General features: G+C 40.0%; 1 protein-coding gene across 1 annotated transcript in view; it reads left to right on the top strand.

Moving 5' to 3' along the window:
• The window catches only part of SETX (senataxin), a 136024-nt gene that overhangs the window by 78467 nt on the left and 34501 nt on the right, over positions 1-23056 (top strand). Inside the window, exons 9-19 of the mRNA XM_053695584.1 lie at positions 1-2416; positions 5278-5386; positions 5617-5796; positions 5875-6101; positions 8123-8290; positions 8386-8533; positions 8841-8942; positions 9018-9124; positions 15827-15898; positions 16696-16845; positions 18031-18138. The exon at positions 1-2416 is cut by the window's left edge and continues 1523 nt beyond it. Coding sequence (XP_053551559.1) covers positions 1-2416; positions 5278-5386; positions 5617-5796; positions 5875-6101; positions 8123-8290; positions 8386-8533; positions 8841-8942; positions 9018-9124; positions 15827-15898; positions 16696-16845; positions 18031-18138 — 3787 coding nt within the window. The remainder of the gene's footprint in view (positions 2417-5277; positions 5387-5616; positions 5797-5874; positions 6102-8122; positions 8291-8385; positions 8534-8840; positions 8943-9017; positions 9125-15826; positions 15899-16695; positions 16846-18030; positions 18139-23056) is intronic.

The raw sequence follows: 23056 nt of genomic DNA, 5'->3' as shown, positions 1-23056 counted from the left end.
GATCGATCATTGTAGTGATATTCAGGTGGCTAGTGATGATGACAACATGCCACTGAGTGAGGTCAAGAAAAAGTTGATCAAAAGGAGAGACACGGTAATGACACCACTTACAAACTCGCAAGTCGACCGTGATCTTGATGGTTTGTCACTGGCAGCACATGCAAAGTGTTTGAGCTTTTCCATAAGTTCAAGCCAGGAAAGTATTATTACACATGAACCAGAGCAAATTGAGAGGAAGGTTAAGGGAACTACAAGATTATCAGCAATCAATGATTCATCATCTGATACAGAAAAATCTCCAGATCAGATCATTACTATTTCTGATTCCTCTTCAGAGGAGGAAGCAAAGCCAATCATACAGTCAGTTAAACCTGATAAAATGGAGGTGCTTCCCTGTAAAGAAGATGAAAGGATTCCATCTGCTTCAAATGTTGAACCAAAAAACGAAACCACCTCCTTTACTTGTGATGAGTACAATTCACAGTTCTTTGAGTTTGAAACAGAAGATGAGGTATTTTCTGTTTGGACTGATTCTCAGACTGACGAGAAACAGTCCAAATTTAATACAGACATAAGTAATACCAATAATCGGAAAAACACTCTATCGGCTAACTCTACGGATTTAGCAGATGACTTTAACCAGTGGGGTTATGATACTGATTACATTCCTGATGAAGTCATAGAAAAAGCCGTAGAGGCTGCAGAAGAAAAAATACAATTATCTGATAAAGGAGATAAAGTTTATGCAGATCCTAAAGAGACAACCTCCAATGAAGGCTTACGAGCAGGAACAGTATTTGGTGAAGATGAGCATAAATTAGTTACTGAAAAATCTAAAACCACTGCAGAAAGAAACAATAAATTGGTATCACCAAAGAAAGGGTCTTCATTATCTAATAAGCTATCAACAAAAAAAAAGTCTAAAACAAAGTTTATTAAAAGTCCCTTAAAAGCACATAAGGAAAATAAAAGACACGATCACCTCCATAATGCAGGTCCTGCTGTAGTTCTTCCAAAGAAAATACACACACGACCAGGGCCTTCTTCAACAGCAGAAAAGCTTAGTCTGATAAAACCTCAACGCAAAGCGTTTGACCTCTCACAACGCTCCCTAGACAGTCTAGCAGAACTGCGAGATTATGGCAAAGCAGCTGGATTTGTGGAGGCAAAGAAGCAAAGAACAAAATTAATTTCCCCGCAGTCAATGTTATCGAAAGCAAACAAAAAGCTGTTGGCTTGCCAAGAACGCCAGTTTTACCGGCAATCAAGACCTAAGGATTCTGAGAAAGAGAAACAAGCAGAAACTGACAGCAGCAGAAAGCTTGCGTCTTCTGGGAAAAAGATAAAAGACAGGTCTAGAAAAGAGACATCAGTACGTCATAATAAAAATAAGAATACTGCCACCAATGAGAAGCCAAGCTTTTCTAAAAGAGAAAAAGCTTGTAATGGAAATCTGCCATGTGTTCCTAAAATGACAAATATGGTGTCTGCTGATCAAAATGAGGCTAGAAGTAAGAAAGATGATGCTGGGTGTGCTCTTTCCATGGCACAGTTAAAGCATTCATCTTCAGCAGGTCATGGTGACAATGTGGGCTCTTCTGTTTTACCAACTATCAAAGAGCCAGATGATTATGAGCAAGATGAAGATGGCTTGTTTCTAACACAGGCCGACCCTATTGATATGGACATTTGTTCACAAGAAGACCATGATATAGACATTAGTGTAAATGAAGAAAACGGTCTATTTGCCAAGATGGACTGTTCATCTTCATCTGCCCCACCATCAACAGATAAACCAAAATGTAACTATGCCAATTGCTTGGAAAATGTTAATGCTGTTGGAGACTACTGTGCTAAACATATGGCACCTGAAAAAGCTGATGATGATTTGTTTGTCAAACCTGGCTTGCCGATGTCTCTTCAGAAATCCACTAAACCTTCCACAACAAAGATTTTCAGTGCTGGCAGTGCCTCGCGGTCTGCTAATCTCACAAAGGACCTAGAAAATCTTTCAAAGCCCCAAAGTGTCTCCAAGTCAAAGCCTTTGCCAGGAAAGCCATCAGTACCAAGCATGGCTGTAGCTCCTCCTGTACAAACCGTGGTTTCTGCTCCAAAGGTTACAAATAACATCTTGAAGCCTCTTATTAATCAGACCAATATCCTGCCAGTTAAAATGCCTCATTCACACAATCTCCCACAGCCTCCTGTAGCTAAGTTACCACTTCAGCTTGACCAAGCCTGGCTCATGCGTGAGATCCTACGATGGAGGTATGACATGTTTGACCAGGTCTCTCAGTTTGGGGTCCCTAATAACCTCTGTCAGCTACCACTGGTGAAGGTCCCGCTCAAGTTCTCTGGGTACGATCAATACTGCAATGTTTTTTTGCCCCTGACGCTGCTTAACACGTTTGAGTCGGTAAGTTTAATTTATTTTTTGGCCTTTATTTTTTGGGTGTGTAATGCTTTATCTTTAATATGATGAGATGCTCTGAATGCTTATGGTGGTCAACATGTAATGTCCTCAAGTCCTTAATGCTGCATGAAAAACAGCAGAGGTGATGAGATAAAATATTACACTGTGACTTTTCTACTTCAGTAAAAAGTCTGCAAATGCTTCTCCAAATAAGGCAAATGTTGGCCATTGAAAACAGCTGCAACAAACAAGGTGTTAATGCATTCTGAAAGATCTCACACTGCTGATATCTTGTCAGACTACAGAAAAGCATTGTAAAATTTACAAGTAGTTTTGTGTCTCTTTTAAATCTACAAAAAATTGATTTAAATCATTCCTTTTATTAAAGGGATAGAAAGTTGAAATGTGCATGAGTGCATCTTAATTTTAAATAGCATTTTTGCAATCTACTTTAGTAAAAGTTGTTACTGTTGTTCAGTGGCATACGCATATATGCAATGTGTGGGCCTGTACTCCTGTAATCAAGCTCAAAAAGCTGGTGGTGGTGTGTATTGCATCTGAGAATACTTCATGTGTGGCATACAAGCCACTGCGGATTCCCTGAGAAGGTGTAATGTTTGCTGGTACACTGGGCGCAGATTTTGTGAGCGATCTAGCAGTGAAGCAGTTAATTAGTGAACCACACCCTGCAGTTAGCAAATACTACCCAATGCAGACAGAAAGGTATGGTTACCTTTTTAAAGGTTTCACTGCTGGGCCTCTTACAAAATCTGGCCTTAGAGGGAACACTGACTGGGCGCTCACCAGATATGTGCATATGCCGCTGATAAACGGTAATAACTTTTAGTTCGAGCATTTTTGCTAATGTTAAGTGTATTGCGAAAATGCTTCTCTTTCACATTTGAAATGCACCCGTGCACAATTGAGCTTTGATTTTCTATCCCTTTAAATCCTATGTTGATTTTAAATGTTACAAATATTTTATTATTAAATGGGCAAATGATAAACTTCTCTGTTAAAACATTTCAGGTTAGATTTTCAGTTATGTTAGAAAAGAGTCTGTGCACCACATTTTGGCGCGTGGGTTTGTAGTTGGGGAAACTGGTGGATAATACAGGAAATCCTTTTCCAGCTATATTAAATTGCAATGTGATTGTCAGATATCAGAATCACACACAGTCTCTGTATTTTGTACATGCATTTAAAAATGGAGACACGGTATTTAAAGGGTTAGTAAACTCGTAGCTTTTCATTAGTCTTCCAGGAGAGTCTAAATAATACACCTTTATTTTTCTTGCAAGTAATTTTCATTAGCTAAACTCCATCCGCTGCTTGCCTTATTTGGAAAATCCCTGTCGCTGACGGGCCCAGCCACTGTCATTGTGTTATAGAAAAATCTCCATTTATGACTTCAGCATAAATAAGATATGTCACATTGGGGATAGATATGTGGCAGGGTTAGGCTTGTGAAGCTGATGTATGCTCAGTTTTCAGGACTGGAAAATCCACAGTGAAATAAATAATGAATTGAATTGCATAGTTTTTTACTGTGTTTAATAGAGCATTTTAAATGCCAGTTAGTGCCCCTGTGATAGGGTACTTGCCAGTACTCAACACAGTGTTTTTAGCTCACTCTTGCTTGCCATAGAGGTACTCGTCTGATGCCTTCTAAAAGGACAGTCCAACCCTGAAATACTAAACGTTCTCTTCTAACTTCAGATAAATTCAGAGGAGTAAGTGAGCTAAAGAGACAGCTCTCTGTGTGATACCATTGTCAGACTGCATGTGCTGGTTATGCTGCGGCAGAGTGATCCTTGCACATATGCTCCGGGACCAGTAACTCTATGGCTCAGGCTTCTTCTCTTTATTAAATCAGCACAGACAAAACTCCCACTGGAGCACATACTTCTGTGTTCCAAGTCCAGCCTGTTATATCAGTGGTGACCCTGCTCCTCATGTGGAACGTTACTGAAGCACAGAGTTTAAAAGTGCAGCTACAGGTCCGATGGCGAAAACGTAATAATTGTGCGTAATGAGTGCATCAAACGATAATTTAATGTATCAAATCACATTCAATTCAGACTTTAAAATAAAAAGAGAAATGCACAGAATTTTATTGGCGCAATAAAAGGAAAAGATTGAATGTGTTTTAGGTTAAAAGGGTAAAGTAAGTACCTTGAGTTTTGTTTATAATATGTTTAGCTGTGTGTAATAAAACAACTCTGCAATATACTTTAATTACCCCCCCTCCCTTTTCATGTAATTTAGCTTTAACTATCATTGTAACTGTGATATAAATCCAACCCCACATAGTTATTTAGAAGAAAAATAAAAAAAATATGAATGAAAGAGGGGTTGGATTTATAGTTACACTATGTTCCATAATGATCAAATTTACCATCACTTTAAACTGCACCCTGCTGACTTCTTAAGGCTAACTCTTCCACATATCTGTCCCTAATTAGCTTTATGAGATACTAACATTATAGCCGGGGATAGCCTTGTTGTCTGCTGACTAAAGCCCAGATAGGATCCTCCAAATAAGGCAAATACTGAGTGGGGTTTGGCTATTGATAACTAATTGAAGTTAAAAGGATGTCAATGTGTTGGCTGATATGTTATTCTATAGCAGCACAACAGAAATGTCTTGTAATTACATTGTGTTTTCTGTCTCTTTAATGACCATTCAGAATAGATGGTAATAAAATATGATTATGGGTGCTGGGGCAATGTGAGTGTGTACTGTATGCAGTGGGTGCTACTCATTTAGTGATCTCATCATCATTGTAGATAACGCACAGATATCTGCTCCAGGTGTTGTTTAATTGCGTGTAACATTTCCTCTATGCTTCTGCTACTAACAGCTGGTTCAGGAGTTGTCTGTGAAGCAGAGGGCTATTGAATCCCATGTCTGTAAACTCCACTTGCAGAACTTCTGCCCTGATAGTCAGGTGAACCGTGGGGAATTTCAAGGTAAGAACCAACTGTGTATTGATCTGCTGCCATAAAATGTGTGGGTATATATGTACCTTGGGGATCTCCTTGTTACTTGCTGAGTAGTTTGCAGTGTGAGTTGTGTTAGTTTGATTTAAATAATAAAGTAGTTGTTATTTTGAGCATTATTGTTTTTTTCTGAGATTATGATTGTTAGCATTATAAATTGTATCTCATTTAGTTAATACTCCTTTTCCCTCCTGTTGCAGCGTGGATTCTAGACGCTGACTTGCATATGCAGCGTCACCCAAAGGAAGATGATTTTGTTTTTCTGATCACGCCAGAGAGCAGCAGCAGGTTGCCTGGGGAGGAGGCGGTGCCGAACGGCCCTCCAGTGTATCACACTGCATACGTATCACGCTTTACTCGATCTCAGAGAACACAGAGTGGTGAGTACTGCAATTCTTCGGTTCCCTTATTCTCTTTCTCGTTTTCCAAATAAGTTAACTATGTTATCGTCATTTCAGTTGACAGGGAGCAGTACACGCTGTGTGACCTCTCTATTCACACATACAGTAATCTGTCTGCATTCCGTAACCAGCAAGTGCGATGTTTGGTAGTCGGCAGCCTGATAACCACACAGAGGCAATTTAAAGCTCTCCTCCAGCTGCAGAGGAACCCTTTGTTCAGACCAATCATCCACCCCTATCACACAGACTTCTTCCCAAGGGATGCCACCAATGAGAACATCTCTGTAAGTACGGTTTGCTCTGTTAAATATAGGATGTGACATTACAGGCAAGTAAACCTATATATGTAGGCCCCACACCTTTATACTTAATCCATAAAGCCAAGCCTTGTTCTTCCTTTGTGAGATTGCACAGCTAGCATCTGAGTTCTAACACTAGGTTTTGCTGTTTCCCGTGCCTTCAGAAACCCTGCACTAGATCCATTAACAGTAGAATGACCTCTTCAGGCTGACAGATATCTGGATATTCATCCTGCAGAAGTGCACACTAAGGATTCTGTAATGAATATGCTAAGTAGAGGAACACGTTGTTTGGAGAGATTTGTCACATTGTAGAGGCTTTCAAACTTAGTGAATCTAGTCTACAAACATGGGCATTGATTTATTAAGGTAGGAGAGGCCAGTTAAACTACGTGACTGACAAACACATCAATACATTGTATGCGACGTGTGGAACACTGGACCTCAACCTGCTGAATGCAATATAACTCAGGGATCCTGCGACATTGGTGAAGGGGCTATGAACTCATGGGTGCATTACTTACGTATTTTATGTATATTCTCACTCTGTGGTAATCCATAACATGGCAAATGACCGCTAAATGTGCAGCACATTACACCAGTGTTAGTGTCACAAGGGGGGCTCCGTGTTTTATGTCATTTAGTTATGATCATTTTGTTATTTCTGTATCGGCTGAAATTCCTGATAGCTCGGGACAGTGGGAAAGGATGAGATGTACTTGTTTTGACCCTGCAGCTTTTGCAGATTAACCTACTGAGGTTGCTTAGATTAAATGTAGATATCTGTGATTGAAGGATTGCAATATCCATTAAAGTGAATATGTTGATATATCTGTTGAGCCTCATTGTTCTGCAGGCTTCTGGTGGTAATGAAACTGAACTTAGAAAACGAATAATGTGTAATGGTACCTTTGGTATCCCAGAATAAATGCATATATCAGATAAACACATAGTTCAAAGCACTCTGGATATTCCAGGCTCTTTTGTAATGGGCAGCCTAAGAGACTAAAAGCAATATAATACAAACCGTGTAACGCAAATGTTTATTGTATAACCCTATAAACGATCATGCAAATATAGTATAAATGACCTTCATAAAATATCCTAATCTAGAACTCTATAGTATTCCCAAAGCAAAAGCCGACCATCTGGTTCATTATCTATGTGGGCAGAATAACTACAACCTTGAATTAGCCCCAGCATAAGTTCTCATATGTCGTAAGAAAGCCAGTCGGTTTAAATTCAGATACTTGTGTTATGAAGAAATTGCCAACGATAACTAGAAAGAAACCAAAAGCACTGAACGCTTGATATTAAAGGGACAGTAAAGTCAAAACTAAACTTTCATGATTCAGATAGGGCACGCAATTTTAAACAACTTTTCTATTTACTTTTATCATCAAATTTGCTTTGTTCCCTTGGTGGTATTTTTGAAAAGCTAAACCTAGCTAGGCTCAAACTGATTTCTAAACAGTTGAAAACCGCCTCCTAGCTCAGAGCATTTTGAAAGTTTTCTCACAGTTAGACTGTGCTAGTTCACATGTGTCATATAGATAACATTGTGCTCACTCCCGTGAAGTTATTTAGGAGTCTTCACTGATTGACTACACTGCATGTCTGTCAAATGTACTTAGATAAGGAGGCTGTCTGCAAAGGCTTAGATACAAGATAATCACAGAGGTAAAACGTATATTAATATAACTGTGTTGGTTATGCAAAAACGGGGAATGGGTAATAAAGGGATTATCTATCTTTTTAAATAAGAAAAATTTTGGTGTAGACTGTCCCTTTTAAGTATAAAATGTAAGCATGGATATATATTAGCGCTGCAGAATCTGTTGGCGCTCTACAAATAACCAATAATAACGTATAATTTTCTTGGGTTTTTGCTCCCCTCCCCATTACACTTGCTTGGTCCCTGCACAGCACAGATGTGAAAATATCTATGTAAGAGTTTATTATCCATAAGGCTGTAAAATGATCACTACATGATCTGTTTCCTTTAGTTACTCAGTCTGAGGGAGTATAACCATGATCAGAGGAGCGCAATTGAGAAGTCGTATGCCATGGTCAGACAGCACCCTCGCTTGGCCAGAATATGCCTGATTCATGGACCCCCTGGCACTGGCAAGTCCAAGACCATAGTGGGTTTACTATACAGGATATTAATGGAGGTAAAGCTTGTTCTGTCAGTCATGTCCCATGAGATGCTCAGGTACTGTTACTCACCATAGATGAGCTTAGCTTATGTGACTTTCTCTTTCTTCAGAAGAGCAATAATGTCCCTAATCAGAATGTCAAGAACAAGCGTAACAGAGTTCTTGTGTGCGCCCCATCCAATGCAGCAATCGATGATTTGATGAAAAAGATCATTCTTGAGTTCAAGGAGAAATGTCATGATAAGAAAAATCCATTGGGTGGGTGAGCATGTGTTTTTACTGTGCTGTGTAATGTTTACATGTTGCATTGTTCACTTGCATCCTATTGTGTCGTGTACATCCGACACCTTGCGTGCACCCTGCTGTACCATGAAACGTTATAACCTGCAAGGACTCTGCTTATAAAAGTAATGCCTGTTAGGGTTCCTTGAGGACTGGAATTTAAAAACACTGGTATAGGTGTTAGTCGTATTACAATACAATCTTTATTTAATGTTATAAAGGTGTGTGCGCCAATGTGTGGTATAAGCTTTGTTTAAACCCAAATATTCCTCTTTTTTTAAAGGGAATTGTGGAGACATCAATTTGGTGCGTCTGGGATCAGAGAAAACAATTTCTAATGACGTTGTGAAGTTTAGTCTGGACCGTCAGGTCAACTACAGAATAAGTGAGTAGCCACTGCACTGTGAAAAGGTGTATTTTTCTCTTGTGTGCATCTTTTGACCTTGCAACTCTCATGCAGACAGAGCCCAACAGGACCAGGATATACACAGACGGAAGGAGGAGCTGGACAGACAGTTGGATGCACTGTGCCGCCAACGAGCTATGGAGAGATGCAACAAGAACACGGTTGGTGCACAGTGTATTTGTTAGTTTAAGAGGTGTAAAATCTCACCTCATTAGACCTGGGTATTTTAGCAGAGGAAACAGCTGAGTTCCCTGAGCAGGACATAACACACCTAGTGCCGGCTTACCCTGCTCGGCTCAGCTTCCTGTCTCTATCTCTTGACTTTAGGTGCCAGTTACTGTGCACAAACCTGGTCAGCAAACAGACACAGAAGCATTACATAGTATCCAATTTATTTTCTACCTATATTAATTTTAGTGTGCTGGGGAATTTTCCACATCCTTTTGTGTGAGATTTACTGTTTTAACTGCCATACCCACAAGCACTGATCCCACTACTAGATCACTCCTGGTGTGGTCTGGAAATCTGGTTGTGCCATAGAACTCCCTATGTTGTAGTTTCTGGTGTACCAGATGCTTGATGCAGTCATGTGACTTACTTTATACACACTCGCCATCCAAAACATTTTTATTTAAGTTGCTTCCCTTAGTTCCCTAGTGGGCCTTGCTTCTTGTTGCTGCTAAACACCTAGGGAAGTGATTTGAGACCTCCGTAATCTGTGCGCACGTACAGGTGCAAATGTGCGCTGAGCAGTAAAAGGAACTCAGAGACATAGGTTTACTAAAGGTGACACATTTCCTTTATGAATCCTCAGCCATAACCTATTGTGAAATTGTTATTTGTGTGTGTTCTAATCACACCACCAGATATCAACATCTGTGTGTGTCACTTTAAGAGAAGATAAACAATCATTGTTTCTTTCATGTAATTAGCAAGAGTCCATGAGCTAGTGACGTATGGGATATACATTCCTACCAGGAGGGGCAAAGTTTCCCAAACCTTAAAATGCCTATAAATACACCCCTCACCACACCCACAATTCAGTTTTACAAACTTTGCCTCCGATGGAGGTGGTGAAGTAAGTTTGTGCTAGATTCTACGTTGATATGCGCTCCGCAGCAAGTTGGAGCCCGGTTTTCCTCTCAGCGTGCAGTGAATGTCAGAGGGATGTGAGGAGAGTATTGCCTATTTGAATGCAGTGATCTCCTTCTACGGGGTCTATTTCATAGGTTCTCTGTTATCGGTCGTAGAGATTCATCTCTTACCTCCCTTTTCAGATCGACGATATACTCTTATATATACCATTACCTCTGCTGATTCTCGTTTCAGTACTGGTTTGGCTTTCTACAAACATGTAGATGAGTGTCCTGGGGTAAGTAAATCTTATTTTTTGTGACACTCTAAGCTATGGTTGGGCACTTTATTTATAAAGTTCTAAATATATGTATTCAAACATTTATTTGCCTTGACTCAGAATGTTCAACATTCCTTATTTTTCAGACAGTCAGTTTCATATTTGGGATAAATGCATTTGTTTCAATCATTTTTTCTTACCTTAAAAAATTTGACTTTTTCCCTGTGGGCTGTTAGGCTCGCGGGGGCAGAAAATGCTTCATTTTATTGCGTCATTCTTGGCGCGGACTTTTTTGGCGCAAAATTTTTTTTCTGTTTCCGGCGTCATACGTGTCGCCGGAAGTTGCGTCATTTTTTGACGTTTTTTTGCGTCAAAAATGTCGGCGTTCCGGATGTGGCGTCATTTTTGGCGCCAAATGCATTTAGGCGCCAAATAATGTGGGCGTCTTTTTTGGCGCTAAAAAATCTGGGCGTCATTTTTGTCTCCACATTATTTAAGTCTCATTATTTATTGCTTCTGGTTGCTAGAAGCTTGTTCACTGGCATTTTTTTCCCATTCCTGAAACTGTCATTTAAGGAATTTGATCAATTTTGCTTTATATGTTGTTTTTTTCTTTTACATATTGCAAGATGTTCCACGTTGCAACTGAGTCAGAAGATACTTCAGGAAAATCACTGCACAGTGCTGGAGCTACCAAGCTAAGTGTATCTGCTATAAACTTTTGGTATCTGTTTCTCCAGCTGTTATTTGTATTGCATGTCATGTCAAACTTATTAATGCAGATAAAATTTCCTTTAGTACTGTTACATTACCTGTTGCTGTTCCGTCAACATCTAATTTTCAGAGTGTTCCTGATAACATAAGAGATTTTATTTTTTAAATCCATTAAGAAGGCTATGTCTGTTATTTCTCCTTCTAGTATACATAAAAGTCTTTTAAAACTTCTCTTTTTTCAGATGAATTTTTAAATGAACATCATCATTCTGATACTGATAATGGTTCTTCTGGTTCAGAGGTTTCTGTCTCAGAGGTTGATGCTGATAAATCTTTGTATTTGTTCAAGATGGAATTTATTCGTTCTTTACTTAAAGAAGTGTTATTTGCATTAGAAATAGAGGATTCTGGTCCTCTTGATACTAAATGTAAACGTTTAAATAAGGTTTTTAAATCTCCTGTAGTTATTCCAGAAGTGTTTTATCTCCCTGATGCTATTTCTGAAGTAATTTCCAGGGAATGGAATAATTTGGGTAATTTATTTACTCCTTCTAGACGTTTAAGCAAATTATATCCTGTGCCATCTGACAGATTAGAGTTTTTTGGGACAAAAATCCCTAAGGTTATGGGGCTGTCTCTACTCCTGCTAATGTACTACTATTCCTACGGCAGATAGTACTTCATTTAAGGATCCTTTAGATAGGAAAATTGAATCCTTTCTAAGAAAAGCTTACTTATGTTCAGGTAATCTTCTTAGACCTGCTATATTTTTAGCGGATGTTGCTGCAGCTTCAACTTTTTGGTTAGAAGCTTTAGCGCAACAAGTAACAGATCATAATTTTATAGCATTATTATTATTCTATAGCATGCTAATAATTTTATTGGTGATACCATCTTTTGATATCATTAGAGTTGATGTCAGGTATATGTCTCTAGCTATTTTAGCTAGAAAAGCTTTATGGATTAAACTTGGAATGCTGACATGTCTTCTAAGTCAACTTTGCTTTCCCTTTCTTTCCAGGGTAAATAATCATTTTCGTTCCTTTCCTCACAACAAGGAACAAAAGCCTGATCCTTCATCCTCAGGAGCGGTATCAGTTTGGAAACTATTTCCAGTTTGGAATATATCCAAGCCTTATAGAAACCTATAGCCAGCTCCTAAGTACCTATGAAGGTGCGGCCCTTATTCCAGCTCAGCTGGTATGGGGCAGATTACGTTTTCTTCAAAGAAATTTGGATCAATTCCGTTCTTAATCTCTGGTTTCAGAAACATTGTTTCAGAAAGGTACAGAATTGGCTTCAGTTAAGGCCTCCTGCTAAGAGATTCTTTTCTTTCCCGTGTCCCAGTTAACACAGCAAAGGCTCAGCATTTCTGAAATGTGTTTCAGATCTAGAGTTGGCTGGAGTATTTATGCCAGTTCCAGTTCTGGAACAGGGGCTGGGGTTTTATTTTATCTCTTCATTGTACCAAAGAAGGTCAATTCCTTCAGACCAGTTCCGGATCTATCATTATTGAATCGTTATGTTAGGATACCAACATTCAAGATGGTTACTGTAGGACTATCCTGCCTTTTGTTTAGCAAGGGCATTATATGTCTACAATAGATTTACAGGATGTGTATCTGCATATTCCGATTCATCCAGATCACTTTTAGTGTCTGAGATTCTCTTTTTAGACAAGCATTACCAGTTTTGTGGCTCTACCGTTTGGCCTAGCCTCAGTTCCAAGAATTTTTTTCAAAGGTTCTCGGTGCCCTTCTTTCTGTAATCAGAGAATAGGGTTTTGGTATTTCCTTATTTGGACTATATCTTGGTACTTGCTCAGTCTTCTCATTTTCGAAGAATCTCATACGAATCGACTTGTGTTGTTTCTTCAAGTTCATGGTTGGAGGATCAATTTACCAATCAGTTCATTGATTCCTCAGACAAGGGTAACCTTTTTAGGTTTCTAGATAAATTCAGTGTCTATGACTCTGTCCTTGTCAGACAAGAGAAGTTTAACATTGATATCAGCTTGTCAAAACCTTCAGTCACAATCATTCCCTTTGGTAGCCTTATGCATGGAAATGTTGGGTCTTAGGACTGCCGCATCAGATGCGATCTCCTTTGCTCGTTTTCACATGCGACCTCTTCAGCTCTGTATGCTGAACCAATGGTGCAGGGATTACTCAAAGATATCTCAATTTATATCTTTAAACCGATTTTACGACACTCTCTGACATGGTGGACAGATCACCATCGTTTAGTTCAGGGGGCTTCTTTGTTCTTCCGACCTGGACTATAATCTCAACAGATGCAAGTCTTACAGGTTGGGGAGCTGTGTGGGGGTATCTGACGGCACAAGGGGTTTGGGAATCTCAGGAGGTGAGATTTCCGATCAATATTTTGGAACTCCGTGCAATTTTCAGAGCTCTTCAGTCTTGGCCTCTTCTGAAGAGAGAGTTGTTCATTTGTTTTCAGTTAGACAATGTCACAACTGTGGCATACATCAATCATCAAGGAGGGACTCACAGTCCTCTGGCTATGAAAGAAGTATCTCGAATTTTGGTTTGGGCGGAATCCAGCTCCTGTCTAATCTCTGCGGTTCATATCCCAGGTATGGACAATTGGAAAGCGGATTATCTCAGTCGCCAAACGTTGCATCCGGGCGAATGGTCTCTTCACCCAGAGGTATTTCTTCAGATTGTTCAAATGTGGGAACTTCCAGAAATAGATCTGATGGCTTCTCATCTAAACAAGAAACTTCCCAGGTATCTGTCCAGATCCCGGGATCCTCAGGCGGAGGCAGTGGATGCATTATCACTTCCTTGGAAGTATCATCCTGCCTATATCTTTCCGCCTCTAGTTCTTCTTCCAAGAGTAATCTCCAAGATTCTGAAGGAATGCTCGTTTGTTCTGCTGGTAGCTCCGGCATGGCCTCACAGGTTTTGGTATGCGGATCTTGTCCGGATGGCCTCTTGCCAACCGTGGACTCTTCCGTTAAGACCAGACCTTTTGTCTCAAGGTCCTTTTTTCCATCAGGATCTGAAATCCTTTAATTTAAAGGTATGGAGATTGAACGCTTGATTCTTGGTCAAAGAGGTTTCTCTGACTCTGTGATTAATACTATGTTACAGGCTCGTTAATCTGTATCCAGAGAGATATATTATAGAGTCTGGAAGACTTATATTTCTTGGTGTCTTTCTCATCATTTTTCTTGGCATTCTTTTAGAATACCCAGAATATTACAGTTTCTTCAGGATGGTTTAGATAAGGGTTTGTCCGCAAGTTCCTTGAAAGGTCAAATCTCTGCTCTTTCTGTTCTTTTTCACAGAAAGATTGCTATTCTTCCTGATATTCATTGTTTTGTACAAGCTTTGGTTCGTATAAAGCCTGTCATTAAGTCAATTTCTCCTCCTTGGAGTTTGAATTTGGTTCTGGGGGCTCTTCAAGCTCCTCCATTTGAACCTATGCATTCATTGGATATTAAATTACTTTCTTGGAAAGTTTTGTTCCTTTTGGCCATCTCTTCTGCCAGAAGAGTTTCTGAATTATCTGCTCTTTCTTGTGAGTCTCCTTTTCTGATTTTTCATCAGGATAAGGCGGTGTTGCGAACTTCTTTTGAATTTTTACCTAAGTTGTGAATTCCAACAACATTAGTAGAGACATTGTGGTTCCTTCATTATGTCCTAATCCTAAGAATTCTAAGGAGAAATCGTTGCATTCTTTGGATGTTATTAGAGCTTTGAAATATTATGTTGAAGCTACTAAGTCTTTCCGAAAGACTTCGAGTTTATTTGTTATCTTTTCCGGTTTTAGAAAGGCCAGAAAACTTCTGCCATTTCTTTGGCATCTTGGTTGAAATCTTTAATTCATCTTGCCTATGTTGAGTCGGGTAAGACTCCGCCTCATAGGATTACAGCTCATTCTACTAGGTCAGTTTCTACTTCCTGGGCGTTTAGGAATGAAGCTTCGGTTGATCAGATTTGCAAAGCGGCAACTTGGTCCTCTTTGCATACTTTTACCAAATTCTACCATTTTGTTGTATTTTCTTCTTCTGAAGCAGTTTTTGGTAGAAAAGTACTTCAGGCAGCGGTTTCAGTTTGAATCTTCTGCTTATGTTTTTCATTAAACTTTATTTTGGGTGTGGATTATTTTCAGCAGGAATTGGCTGTCTTTATTTTATCCCTCCCTCTCTAGTGACTCTTGTGTGGAAAGATCCACATCTTGGGTAATCATTATCCCATACGTCACTAGCTCATGGACTCTTGCTAATTACATGAAAGAAAACATAATTTATGTAAGAACTTACCTGATAAATTCATTTCTTTCATATTAGCAAGAGTCCATGAGGCCCGCCCTTTTTTGTGGTGGTTATGATTTTTTTGTATAAAGCACAATTATTCCAATTCCTTATTTTATATGCTTTCGCACTTTTTTCTTATCACCCCACTTCTTGGCTATTCGTTAAACTGAATTGTGGGTGTGGTGAGGGGTGTATTTATAGGCATTTTAAGGTTTGGGAAACTTTGCCCCTCCTGGTAGGAATGTATATCCCATACGTCACTAGCTCATGGACTCTTGCTAATATGAAAGAAATGAATTTATCAGGTAAGTTCTTACATAAATTATGTTTTTTGTTATGTTGATGGTCTGTGCCAGCCTGTGTGATGTTTGCATTTCTCTGTTTAACTGTGAGTCAACAACAGTAGTGAGACAGAGCACAGCCAGCTTCTGTACATCCAGAATAAGGCCCATACCCACAGTGCTGTACTGTCTGCACCTATATGCTTATGTTCCTCTCTTATTTTTACAGTGCATACAGCTTGATGATCAAATAGGCAAACTGTCCAAGGAACGACAACTGCTGGCCAACTCTCTGAAGGAGGTAAATTCTTTACACCCACTCAAACCTTCTCTTTTTTTTCTTTCTATCTCTCCCCATCTCTCTCTCGTCCCTCTCTCTCTACCACCCTCTTCTCAACCTCTTTATCTCTTATCCTCTCTGCTCACTCTCTCTCTGTTCTCTCTCTGTTCTCTCTCTCTCTTCTCTCTTCTCTCTCTCACTCTCTGTTCTCTCTCTCTTGTTCTCTCTCTCTCTCTCTCTTCTCTCTTCTCTCTTCTCTCTCTCTCGTCCCTCTCTCTCTACCACCCTCTTCTCAACCTCTTTCTCTCTTATCCTCTCTGCTCACTCTCTCTCTGTTCTCTCTCTCTCTTTAATATTTTCCCTCTTTTGTCTTCCTCTTTACCGCTTTCTCTCACTCCTTCTTTTCTAATTTTCTCTCCATCCCCATTTTTCTCTTTTCCCTCTCTTACTCTTTCTCCCTCTTTTCTCAAATGTTCTCTCTCTCTCTCTTCCCCTCTCTTTTTTCCCTCTCTTTTTTTCCCTCTCTTACTCTCACCTCTTTTCTCTCTTTTCTATCTTTCTATTTTCTTTTCCTTCTATCTCTCACTCTTTCTTTGTCCGTCCTTCTTTTCTCTCTGTTGCTTACGTCTTCTTTTTATTTAGGTACTCTCCCTGTTCCCCCTTCTGTCTCCCTCTTTTGAAACTAAAGTAAAAGGAGGGAAGTGTAAGAGGAGAGGTTCTCAAGTTTATAATCTCAGTGGGAATATGTCCGTACACAGCCTCATTCTCACATGTACGCTAGTGGTAAACTAGTAAAATATTGCTTCTTTCTTTGCAAGCTGCGCAGGCGGCCCCAGGAAGTACAGCGCAACATCATCCTGGAGTCGCACATCATCTGCTGCACTCTGAGCACTAGCGGAGGCCTGTTACTGGAATCTGCATTTCGCCAACTGGGACAGGAGCCATTTAGCTGTGTAATTGTGGATGAGGTGTGTAATATTGTCACTGTTTTCAGTTTATAAAACTTATATCTATGTAATGTATGCGTCAGTGTAGTTAGCAACATACTTCAGAAGTGTTAGTGTAGTTCTATCATATGCTGTGAGTTTGTTACAATGTATCACACCAGCACAATTACACCATTACTGCTGGTTTATTAGGGATTTGTCGTCCACTTGACCACTTGCCTCATGCCCACTGCACTTCATGCTCCGGGTATATAGTTGTACCTGTGTTTGTGGCCCAGGAGTTTTCTTTTAACTTCTTTAAAGTCCGTTTAACAATGTGCTATTAGTGTGCAGCTTTAGATCGCCCTGACCCATCTGTATGCCAATCATGACCATCTCCAAGCCACCTAGCTTTTGCTCTGGACCTTCATAACTACATGATAAATAAATCTGAGATTTCTTTACTACACGTGCAGGGTCCAAATGTCAGGGGAAGACACTGAGCACAGAAACTGTTCTAGTCTCCACAGTGTTCAGCACAATGTTATTTATGAATTAGCACTGTCTAGCTGTGAGAAAACTGTCAAAATGCACAGAGATAAGAGGCGGCCTTCAAGGGCTTAGCAATTAGCATATGAGCCTACCTAGGTTTAGCTTTCAACAAAGAATACCAAGAGAACAAAGCAAATGTGATGATAAAAGTAAATTGGAAAGTTGCTTAAAATTGCATGCCCTATCTGAATTATGAAAGTTTAATTTTGATTAGACTGTCCCTTTAATTTGTCCCCAATTATACATTTCACCTACTGGTGTGTATTAAATTACTTACCAACAGGCCCTTTACCTTTATTTTGTCATTTGAAATAAGCATGTGTGACAGTTAACAGTTTATATATGAGTCTTTTTGGCTAATGGCTATTACATTATATACGGTACAGAAAAATGAAAGGAAACATAGGTTTGTCAGAAAAACATCTAATGTTCATTTAATACTCAAAGTAAACATTATTGCATTGTCTTTTTTAGTATACAGTTGTTCTTTATTTAACGGCCCTTTAAGGGAGAACTAGAGTCTGAGATCAGGAGATGTCTCCACAAGAGAAGTAACCTTTTGTAACTCAGATCAGCTACAGTCGTATGAGAGATGGTGGCACCTGCTGTGGGGAAAATACAAACCACAGACACTTCTCTGTATTTATGTCTAACAATGTCTGTCTTCTCTCTCAGGCTGGGCAGTCATGTGAAGTAGAGACGCTCATTCCTCTTCTCCATCGCTGCTCCAAACTGGTGTTAGTGGGAGATCCTGAGCAGCTGCCACCCACCGTCATCTCCGTGGTAAGTGTCGGTGTCACATATAAATGCAAAAAACAGGGTGTTATTTATTGTTTTAATGGGAATCCTCATTACAGTCAGTTCTTTGTTAGCGTCATGCAGTAACTGGGTGGCAGCAGTTTAATACTTTACAATATTATAACATTTTCACTTATGTATAAATGTTACTTAAGATATCCAAAGCACAAATGAATTGCTTAATTCAACATACATTGATTTAGTGATAATTTGTGCAACAAACATTAAAACAAATGTAATGATAGATACTTTCAGCTTAATATTGGCTTAAATGTTAGCCCGGTGGTCAAATGATGGGCCCATTAAATAGGTCCTTGGGAAGAATAATGTGGTTTATGGCAGAATGAAGCCGACCGCCATAAAGTGTGGTGCAAATTGGTAGCATGACAAACAAAGAATGGATTTGTCAGATTGTATTACAATCATTACATTTAGCAACTACACAGAGGCTTGTTCCATGAATGTCTTTATTGGGATATCCGAGTATGCTCAAATGTAAACGTAAACAAAACGTTTCCAATCTACTTTCAGAACATGGTTACAGATGTAAGCAGTGCAGTTACCCACAGGAAATGCTGCCACCAGGGGGCGTTATTGACTAGCCTAGTGTAGGCAGTATAATAGTTTGCAATATTATAAAAGTTACCCAAGCTATCCAAAGCACAGATTAAAGAGACATTCCAGTCCCAATTTAACGGCACATAGATTTGAATACAAACATATTTGCAGTATGCATGTATTGGCAAAAATGCTTCTAGTAAAAGTTATGACTGTTTTAGTGTTGGCTAGTTAGTCTCAGTACACCAGTATTTTAAATACTGAAGCTGCTCAGGGCACCAGTGGGGTTTGTATCATGTCAGCAATTAACAAATTGAGTCATTACCAGTATCTTAGGCCCTCTGAGCAAGTGCTGTGTTTAAAATGTTGGTGCACAGCGCATATTTAAATACACAGTTTTAAACCGTTATATCTTTTTTTTAGCAGCATTTTCGTTAATACATTTACAGTATATTACAAAACTGCTTCTATTTATAACTGAAATACATCCATGTGGATTCCAATTTTGGCTGGAATATTTATTTAATGGCATCTCTTAGCACAAATTCATTTTAAGGGATGGTAAACTTAAAGCAATGCCTAATTCTAAAATAAAAATAAACATGAAAGGCATGAAAAATAACAATGTTCAACTGTAATACCTTTATTCTGAACGCAACAGCTACTATATACTAATATCTGCCAACGGCCCAGTGACAAAACATTTTTTTTTTTAATCACGATAATTGCGGGGTCCAATGAAATCCTTGGCGTTTTGGCATTTTAGCATAGAAAAAAAAATTGATTTCTTTGCGTATGCGTTAGTGACATCATTCAGCTTCTGATCTTTGCTAAAATGCCAAAACGCCACGGATTTCATTGGACCACGCAATTATCGTGATTTAAAAAAAATAAAAATGTTTTGTCACGGGGCTGTCGGCGGATACCAGTATATAGTAGCTGTTGCAGTCAGAATAAAGGTATTACAATTGAACATTGTCATTTTTCATGACTTAAACTCATTGTTTATTTTTATTTTAGAATCGTATGAGATTTAAGTTTACCGTCCCTTTAATGATGTACAACAAACATGGAAACACAGATATTAGCTTATTTCTACTTAATGGGTTATGAAACCCAATTGTTTTCTTTTATGATTCAGATAGAGAATACAGTTAAAAAAAAGTTTCTGATTGACTTGTAAAATGAATACATTTGTGACGTTCTTCTGTTATTCTTTGTTGAAGAGATATCTAAATAGGTAGCTTGCACATGCCTGAAGCTCTACATGACAGGAAATAGTGCTGCCCTCTAGTGCTCTTGCTCATGTATAACATTGTTGTAAAACTGCTGCCTTTATAGTGCTGCAGGCACGTGCACACTCCTTAACTTACCTCCTTGCTTTTCAACAAAGGACATCAATAAAACAAAATTTTATAATAGAAGTAAATTGGAAAGGTGTTTAAAATTGTATGTTCCATCGGAATCATGAAAGAAACGTTTTGGTTTTAAATCACTTTAATATTAAGTTACATTTTTATTTGGGTGGTCAGTAAAATGTGTGGTGTGCCAACTAAATAGGTTCTGCAGTAAATATGCAGTGTCTTCTCTAACGCCTTTTTACTGCATGCACCACTTGGCTAATTTTACTGGCGACACAGCTAAAGCTTAAGCCAATGTTAAGCTAACATTTAGTTAATATTAAATGTTTACAATGCCGAATCCTCTTGCAACCTCTGTGTCCTGTTTTTTCTTTTGTTCTTCTTGTATAGCCAATAACTGAGTAGGATTTGTTGTGATTATTCTGTTTGTCACGTATAGTTTCCTTACCCTCTGTTAGAGTGAGGGACAGTTGGCAAAACCAGAGGAAAGCAGAGAACTCAGGCTCCCCGTCTGTTTTATAAGAGGGATCAGCACAGAGGAAAGCAGAGAACTCAGGCTCCCTGTCTGTTTTATAAGAGGGATCAGCACAGAGGAAAGCAGAGAACTCAGGCTCCCTGTCTGTTTTATAAGAGGGATCAGCACAGAGGAAAGCAGAGAACTCAGGCTCCCTGGCTGTTTTATAAGAGGGATCAGCACAGAGGAAAGCAGAGAACTCAGGCTCCCTGTCTGTTTTATAAGAGGGATCAGCACAGAGGAAAGCAGAGAACTCAGGCTCCCTGTCTGTTTTATAAGAGGGATCAGCACAGAGGAAAGCAGAGAACTCAGGCTCCCTGTCTGTTTTATAAGAGGGATCAGCACAGAGGAAAGCAGAGAACTCCGGCTCCCTGTCTGTTTTATAAGAGGGATCAGCACAGAGGAAAGCAGAGAACTCCGGCTCCCTGTCTGTTTTATAAGAGGGATCAGCACAGAGGAAAGCAGAGAACTCAGGCTCCCTGTCTGTTTTATAAAAGGGATCAGCACAGAGGAAAGCAGAGAACTCAGGCTCCCTGTCTGTTTTATAAGAGGGATCAGCACAGAGGAAAGCAGAGAACTCCGGCTCCCTGTCTGTTTTATAAGAGGATCAGCACAGAGGAAAGCAGAGAACTCCGGCTCCCTGTCTGTTTTATAAGAGGGATCAGCACAGAGGAAAGCAGAGAACTCAGGCTCCCCGTCTGTTTTATAAGAGTGATCAGCACAGAGGAAAGCAGAGAACTCAGGCTCCCTGTCTGTTTTATAAGAGTGATCAGCACAGAGGAAAGCAGAGAACTCAGGCTCCCCGTCTGTTTTATAAGAGGGATCAGCACAGAGGAAAGCAGAGAACTCAGGCTCCCTGTCTGTTTTTTATAATAGGGATCAGCACAGAGAACTCAGGCTCCCTGTCTGTTTTATAAGAGGATCAGCACAGAGGAAAGCAGAGAACTCCGGCTCCCTGTCTGTTTTATAAGAGGGATCAGCACAGAGGAAAGCAGAGAACTCAGGCTCCCCGTCTGTTTTATAAGAGTGATCAGCACAGAGGAAAGCAGAGAACTCAGGCTCCCTGTCTGTTTTATAAGAGTGATCAGCACAGAGGAAAGCAGAGAACTCAGGCTCCCCGTCTGTTTTATAAGAGGGATCAGCACAGAGGAAAGCAGAGAACTCAGGCTCCCTGTCTGTTTTTTATAATAGGGATCAGCACAGAGAACTCAGGCTCCCTGTCTGTTTTATAAGAGGGATCAGCACAGAGGAAAGCGGATAACTCAGGCTCCCTGTCTGTTTTATAAGAGGGATCAGCACAGAGGAAAGCAGAGAACTCAGGCTCCCTGTCTGTTTTATAAGAGGGATCAGCACAGAGGAAAGCAGAGAACTCAGGCTCCCCGTCTGTTTTATAAGAGGGATCAGCACAGAGGAAAGCAGAGAACTCAGGCTCCCTGTCTGTTTTATAAGAGGGATCAGCACAGAGGAAAGCAGAGAACTCAGGCTCCCTGTCTGTTTTATAAGAGGGATCAGCACAGAGTAAAGCAGAGAACTCAGGCTCCCTGTATGTTTTATAAGAGGGATCAGCACAGAGGAAAGCAGAGAACTCAGGCTCCCTGTCTGTTTTATAAGAGGGATCACCACAGAGGAAAGCAGAGAACTCAGGCTCCCTGTCTGTTTTATAAGAGGGATCAGCACAGAGGAAAGCAGAGAACTCAGGCTCCCTGTCTGTTTTATAAGAGGGATCAGCACAGAGTAAAGCAGAGAACTCAGGCTCCCTGTATGTTTTATAAGAGGGATCAGCACAGAGGAAAGCAGAGAACTCAGGCTCCCTGTCTGTTTTATAAGAGGGATCAGCACAGAGGAAAGCAGAGAACTCAGGCTCCCCGTCTGTTTTATAAGAAGGATCAGCAAAGAGGAAAGCAGAGAACTCAGGCTCCCCGTCTGTTTTATAAGAGGGATCAGCACAGAGGAAAGCAGAGAACTCAGGCTCCCCGTCTGTTTTATAAGAGGGATCAACACAGAGGAAAGCAGAGAACTCAGGCTCCCTGTATGTTTTATAAGAGGGATCAGCACAGAGGAAAGCAGAGAACTCAGGCTCCCTGTCTGTTTTATAAGAGGGATCAGCACAGAGGAAAGCAGAGAACTCAGGCTCCCTGTCTGTTTTATAAGAGGGATCAGCACAGAGGAAAGCAGAGAACTCAGGCTCCCTGTCTGTTTTATAAGAGGGATCAACACAGAGGAAAGCAGAGAACTCAGGCTTCCTGTCTGTTTTATAAGAGGGATCAGCACAGAGGAAAGCAGAGAACTCAGGCTCCCTGTCTGTTTTATAAGAGGGATCAACACAGAGGAAAGCAGAGAACTCGGGCTCCCTGTCTGTTTTATAAGAGGGATCAACACAGAGGAAAGCAGAGAACTCAGGCTCCCTGTCTGTTTTTTATAAGAGGGATCAGCACAGAGGAAAGCAGAGAACTCAGGCTCCCTGTCTGTT

Source organism: Bombina bombina, chromosome 12 (assembly GCF_027579735.1).
Source record: "Bombina bombina isolate aBomBom1 chromosome 12, aBomBom1.pri, whole genome shotgun sequence".
NCBI lineage: Eukaryota > Metazoa > Chordata > Amphibia > Anura > Bombinatoridae > Bombina > Bombina bombina.
Note: the sequence above shows the minus strand (reverse complement) of the source record. Positions and strands in the feature narration are given on the sequence as shown.